Raw genomic sequence first — 7500 nt, forward strand, 5'->3', positions numbered from 1 at the left:
GTAGTAAACAGTAACACTTTGGTAAACGAGTTCATTCATAGATTAGATAAGATCATAAAAACTCTCTATGCGTTCAAATTAAATTGCTCTGCCAAAGGCTTTGAGACATTCAAAATCCTTGTCACACTCTCTCTCTCTCTCTCTCTCTCTCTCTCTCTCTCTCTCTCTCTCTCTCTCTCTCTCTCTCATAAACTAAATCTTATCTCACTGTTTTATAACTAGCATTGTGTATATGTAAGTGGGTATACAAGTATGTTGATAAGAGAGAGAGAGAGAGAGAGAGAGAGAGAGAGAGAGAGAGAGAGAGAGAGAGAGAGAGAGAGAGAGAGAGTTAAACGACATAGAAAGCAATTTTTAATTTGATTTCATATTTTTCGATATCAACTATTAGAAAAAATTTAATGTGTTTGAGATGAAGTGTCTAAGGAGTATGGCTGGTGTATCTTGAGTAGATAGGGTTAGGAACGAAGTAGTAAGGGTGAGAATGGGTGTAAGCAGGGATTTAACAGCCAGAGTGGAAATTAATGTGTTGAGGTGGTTTGGCCATGTAGAGAGAATAGAAAATAGCTGTGTGCTAAATAAGGTGATGAATGCAAGAGTTGATGGGAGAAATACAAGAGGAAGTCCAAGGTTTGGGTGGATGGATGGTGTGAAGAAAGCTCTGGGTGATAGGAGGATAGATTTGAGATAGGCAAGAGCGAGCTAGAAGTAGGAATGAATGGCGAGCAATTGTGACGCGGTTCCGGTAGGCCCTGCTGCTTCCTCCGATGCCTTAGATGACCGCGGAAGTAGCAACAGTAAGGGATTCAGCTTATGAAGCTTCATCTGTGGTGGATAACGAGGGTGGGTGGGCTATGGAACACTAGCACTATCATTCGAACTCGGTTGAGTCCATCGTCAGCTGGGAGGAGAATAGAGAGAGAAAGGTCCCCTTTTTTCATTTGTTTGATGTCGGCTAACCCCCCAAAATTAGGGGAATTGCCTTGGTATATAGATAGATAGATATATAGAAAAAAGACGCAAACCTCTACGGGTATCAATCCCCAACATCCAGAAAATATTACCATCCTCTCTTGATAAATAAATTCATTTTCTTCATTCGGTTTCTTTATGGAGGGAATTTACATACCATTTGGTGAAAGGATTCCAGTATCGCTTCTATATGGGCCTACTCTATAAAGGGAATTTCTATCAATAAATCAACGGTAGAAGAGAAATAGAAAATTCAATAGTCCAAAGATTCAAATCACTTGGAGTTTCATAGACTTTTTCTGGCTTTTTTTGCAAAGAATTGGTGTTTGAAATCACATGCAAGTATTTGTATAATATATATATATATATATATATATATATATATATATATATATATATATATATATATATATATATATATATACATATATATATATATGTATGAATGTAAGCATGTATATATATATATATATATATATATATATATATATATATATATATATATATATATATATATATATATATGTATGAATGTATATATAGGCTATATATATATATATATATATATATATATATATATATATATATATATATATATATATTATATATATATATATATATATGTGTGTGTGTGTGTGTGTGTGTGTGTGTGTGTGTATAAGTACTTATAAACATCTACTATATATTTATACATTCTGTATATTTTGTTCCATCTCTGTGTGTACATACTTTAACGTGGTGAAATGGTTTAGGTATTGCCATGATCAGCAAAGCTGTACAAGTCAGGGATACCCTTACTAATTTGGCTGTGAACGATCAGACTAAAGTCTCCCACTATCACCAATCCACAATGGCCAGCATGTTGATGAAAATGAACAAACCCAAGACATGACTAAGGATGTATCTGAGGCCTTTGTCCTGCAGTGTACTAGAAACCTGTGCTATAGCCACTTATGTCCTGATGGTGACCGACATACAGCGGAACTTGCAAGGAAAAGTGAACTTACTTCCCACTTAAAAATGTTGCAAACACGTTTAAGGTCTGATAGGTATGGCAGAGAGAGAGAGAGAGAGAGAGAGAGAGAGAGAGAGAGACAGAGAGAGAGAGAGAGAGAGAGAGAGAGAGATTTACCCATAAGCTTATAGGCTATAAAGTTTTTTTTGTGAATAGGGGGGAGAGAGAGAGAGAGAGAGAGAGAGAGAGAGAGAGAGAGAGAGAGAGAGAGAGAGAGAGAGAGAGAGATTTATCCATAAACTTAATTCAAAGTTTTTTTCTGAATAGTCATTTTGATATTTCCAATAACATTATTAGAAAGACAGATTGTAGAAGAAAACTGTTTTGGCCATTTAGACCACTTGATTAAGACCTTATAGCTCTAATGTAATTACAATTAATTCCAATAATAACTATTAACTAACATTATAATCTACCTAGGTGAGACGGAGTCTTGGAAACAACTCAAATATCCTCTTATAAGAAATCTTGGTAACCAAACAGGTAGCCCTGCTCTAGTAGACTGCTAGGGAGAAAACAAAAGTAAGTATTCCTGACTCTGGTTTGAATGGGCTTATACTCTGCGCCATTCCACACTCAAACTTTCTTAGGTCGTCAGTCGACCGTCTTCTCTTCCTTACCCTGCTTCTTTTACAATCTCTAGGGACCAATTTTGTTATTGTTGATGTCCATCCTGCTTTACCAGCGGGGATTGTAGCTTACCTGACAATAATAGTAATAATAATAATAATAATAATAATAATAATAATAATAATAATAATGATGATGATGATGATGATGATGATTTTAATAATAATAATAATAATAATAATAATAATAATAATAATAATAATTACTACTATTATTATTACTACTACTACTACTACTACTACTACTACGACTACTACTGATAATAATAATAATAATTATACTACTACTACTACTACTACTACTACTACTACTACTAATTAATAATAATAATAATTACTACTACTACTACTACTACTACTACTACTACTACTACTACTACTAATAATAATAATGATAATAATAACAATAATAATAATAATAATAATAATAATAATAATTACTACTACTACTACTACTACTGTGGAGAATTTTTTATGGTGTGTTCTGAGTGGGAACTTAGTCCGGGAAAGTCTCCTTATAACAGTTACATCAAGTTCAACAGGGGAGGATATGAGCACTTACTCACGGGGCACAGACACCCTGCTAATACTTTACTGTCACAATTCACTAACCATCACTCCTTAAGTACAAAAGTGGGAAATTTTACTGTCCAGAGGCCGGAGAACTCCACACGGAGAATTAGCAATAATTTATGGCCTACTCTAGCTTTGTCAGGTCTATAGTCATCTCATTCTGAGGCTCTGTTCCGGCTCCGTCCCAGCTACCCCAATGAGATGCTGGACAGGTATTTTACGTTAATGTAATCAGACAAAATCCAAAATGGGAGCAGTGATGTAAAGTAGTTTAAAAGTTTAAAGATAAGGATCTTTACCTTCGAAGCAAATATATTAATGCAAAGTTCCTCGCTGTACCACCTATAGACTTACTTAGGTTTTACTCTTTAAATATTGGGTACTTTGTCCCGTGATCAACTATTCATTTCACACATTAAAATAAATGAGGGAGCAAAAATACTAAGGAGGTTTAATTAACCTAATATTGATTTATTCACAAATTTACATCAAAGAAACGGACATCTTAACAAAGACAAAAGAGAATCATAAAAATGCAATTCAAAATGAGGAAAATTAGTTAGTTAGACACGTGGTCTGCAATAATAAAAAATCGAAATGGGGTCGGACACGTGGCCCATGTGACCCAGAGACTGTGTTAGTCTCCAAGCAAGAAATAATAATGGAAAAATATTTACACACAATCCCACCGCACACAGTCCGAATAGTGTAAAAAGCCAGGTTCCCTATCAAGTTAAAATTAGTCTAGGCTAAAAAATGGGGGAATAACTATGGCCATTGATGTAGTACCTGCACTCCTTTGAGATTAGTCCTATGCCCGTGATAGCTGTTGACCTGGTCGCACTTTGCACTCTTTTCTGGCCCACCCCAAGAATCCTTTTTCTGGTAATATGGTTCCCAGGTTCCACTCCTTCACTGCTCCAGCCGGCAGCCGCAGGACTCCTTGGTGAGTCACGTTTTGGGAGAGGGGGTGAGCCAGAGGTGCACAGGCAGGTCAGTAGGCCAGGGCGGCTTCTAGTTGAATGGGCTCGACTCTAAGGTCGAAGAGATCACCTGGCTTCACCTTTCCAGACAGGTGAGGAGCTTGATGCGCACGGTAATCCATTGGGGGTGCCATATCGGGACTTCAGGACAGGGCAATATATTGTTGCAAGGAGTGCAGAGGAGGCAGGATTTTGTACTAAATACTTTAGAGAAATCTTGCTGTTTCTAAGGGAGTTTATATATACAACAATCCTACCTATTCTGGCTTGCTAAAAATTAATATTTAAAATGATTAATTAGCAATGGACTGGTGCGATGGACATACATCTTAAAATTAACAAACCTTAATTGGTATTGAGAAATAAGAGATGCATTAATTCAGCAGTATTGAAATTTATATTTAAATTTCTGTTTATGAATTTAATCTCGACCCACGTAGGTTAAGGAAAGAACCAACATACGCCGGGGGTTACACCAAGGCCCTCTGGTGTGCGTATCTACGCTGTGACGTCACGAGCATGGCGTGCGCCACTGTCAACAAGTTTTAAGTTTAGATTAGTCCTCCCTATGTTTCGTTAAAGAAAATTGAATGTAGGAGAGGACGTTTAAGGGGTAGCTATAGTATTAGTAGAAGAGAGCTAAAAATACGATTAAAGAAGAAGAGTGAAGAAAATTCTTAACAACTACTACTACTACTACTACTACTACTACTACTACTACTAATAATAATAATAATAATTACTACTATTACTACTACTACTACTACTACTACTACTACAACTAGTACTACTGATAATAATAATAATAACTATACTACTACTACTACTACTACTACTACTACTAATAATAATAATAATAATAATAATAATAATAATAATAATTACTACCGCCAGAGAGTTATGGGGTCCTTTGACTGGCCAGACAGTACTACGTTGGATCCTTCTCTTTGGTTACGGTTCTTTCTCTTTGCCTACACATACGCCGAATAGTCTGGCCTATTCTTAACAGATTCTCCTCTGTCCTCACACACCTGACAACACTGAGGTTACTAAACAATTCTTCTTCACTCAAGGGGTTAACTACTGCACTGTATTTGTTCTGTGGCTACTTTCCTCTTAGTAAGGGTAGAAGAGACTCTTTAGCTATGGTAAGCAGCTCTTCTAGGAGAAGGACACTCCAAAATCAAACCATTGTTCTCTAGTCTTGGGTAGTGCCATAGCCTCTGTACCATGGTCTTCCACTGTCTTGGGTTAGAGTTCTCTTGCTTGAGGGTACAATCAGGCACACTATTCTATTTAATTTCTCTTCCTCTTGTTTTGTTAAAGTTTTCATAGTTTATATAGGAAATATTTATTTTAATGTTACTCTTCTTAAAATATTTTATTTTTCCTTCTTTCCTTTCCTTACTGGGCTATTTTCCCTGTTGGGGCCCTTGGGCTTATAGCATTTTGCTTTTCCAGCTAGGGTTGTAGCTTAGCAAATAATAATAATAATAATACTACTACTACTACTACTACTACTACTAATAATAATAATAATAATAATAATAATAATGACAATGAAAAAGAGTAAATTAAAGCAATGTAATATTACCCTAGTCCTTTGAAGCAAAAATCTCCACGAGTGAGTTTCAACAAATAAAAGGGAAATATCAAAACAGTAAAGCAAACTAACCTTATTTTCTCATATACACCTGTTTGAACAGATATATTTACTCTCAGGAAATCTTCTCTGTGTGATAAGGGTCATAAAAACTCGTATTGTTAAATTTAGGTAAAATTAAACCACAGGAAAGAAAGAGTTTTTAAGAAACCATCTTTTTTTCTTCAGAATTTTTGGAAGTTTGTTGACATGGTCCGTTCTTTTCAGTGAAATGTTAAATTGATTCGAAGGTAATGATTACGTGGGGTTGTCCTTTAAAGTGATTAACCAATAATGTTCTCTCTTCTTGTAGTTGAATTCTAATAGCCATGCTTTCGCCATAATGAAGCTTCATACAATTTTCTATTTTAGTACATTAAGGGGACCGTCCACAATGTCCTGCATTTTTTTTCTAATTAATCAAAATACACCATTTCTATATATATGTTTAGACATATATAATACCTTCCTTAAGCTAGCAAAAAATATAGGTAGAGAGAAATGGTTATGGAAGTCAAAGTTAGGATTTATAAAGGGAATTTCGTGTCGACTCTCTTGTTTAGAAGTGTTGCCCCACTGGCAAATATAGAAAAAAACGATAGAAGTTGAACATTTATTTTGTCTATTATTTACGGAATGAGAAGGAAGAGATAATTGATAAAGGATTTAATATGTAGTGTTGAAAAGGTTGGTCGGTGTATGAGTATAGATGGATCATGAATATTCTAGAAGTTTTACTCCAACCGTGACCAAGTTGTGGAATGATTTTCCTAATCCGGTGGTTGAATCCGTGGAACTTCAAAAGTTCAAACTTGCGGCAAAGGATTTATGTTCAACAGGCTGACATAAGATTCTCTTCTAATTTATATAGGAAAGATCAATTTTAAAGTTGCCACTGTTCTCAGCGTTTTATTTTCCTTGTTCATTACTTCTCTCTCTCTCTCTCTCTCTCTCTCTCTCTCCTCTCTCTCTCTCCTCTCTCCTCTCTCTCTCTCTCTCTCTCTCCTCCCTCTCTCTCTCTCTCTCTCTCTCTCTCTCTCTCTCTCTCTCAGGTTATGAAATTGCAATCAGTTATTTCGATTAATTGGTTATTTGCTACGTCTCAATTACCCTTTTTTCTGTTACCGCCGAAACTTGTCAAGGATAAATACAAATAAAATGATCAGTAACTACTCTTCAATTTGAGTTAATTAATGCTAATTAGAGATTAATTAATTGAAATTAATTATACAAAATGTGTTACAGACCGATAATAAATTCAGTAAGAGAAATGAGACATTATCGTACAATTGACACTAATGAATAATCAGTAACTAATCCAACGTGAAACTAGTGTTCGTTAGTTGCCCAAAGCAGATGGAAACAGATCAGAGATACAACTCATTTCTTATATGAAACATTATTGTCTGGCATTGTGTTGGACTGGGATTCGAGTGCCGCTCAAGCTCGATAGTTTTTTGTAGTGTCTGCAAACTCCCCATCCTTGTGAGGTCATGATAAGGGGTTTGGGGGACCATATAAGCCTACTTGTCATCGGCAGCCATTGCCTGGGCCTCCCTGTTCTATCTTGGATGGAGAGGGGCTTTGGTGCTGATCGTATGTATGTATGGTCAGTCTCTAGGGCATTGTCACTGTCCCTTGTCTCTGCCATTCATGAATGACCTTTAAACTTTAAACGTAGAATAT

At 35.8% G+C, this 7500-nt stretch overlaps 1 protein-coding gene across 1 annotated transcript in view; it reads left to right on the forward strand.

Moving 5' to 3' along the window:
- The window catches only part of LOC137626707 (uncharacterized), a 6034-nt gene extending 1313 nt beyond the window's left edge, over nucleotides 1-4721 (forward strand). Inside the window, exon 2 of the mRNA XM_068357715.1 lies at nucleotides 4613-4721. Within this exon, the coding sequence (XP_068213816.1) occupies nucleotides 4613-4721 (109 nt within the window). The remainder of the gene's footprint in view (nucleotides 1-4612) is intronic.
- Nucleotides 4722-7500: the final 2779 nt, after the last annotated feature.

This window comes from Palaemon carinicauda, chromosome 34 (genome assembly GCF_036898095.1).
Source record: "Palaemon carinicauda isolate YSFRI2023 chromosome 34, ASM3689809v2, whole genome shotgun sequence".
NCBI lineage: Eukaryota > Metazoa > Arthropoda > Malacostraca > Decapoda > Palaemonidae > Palaemon > Palaemon carinicauda.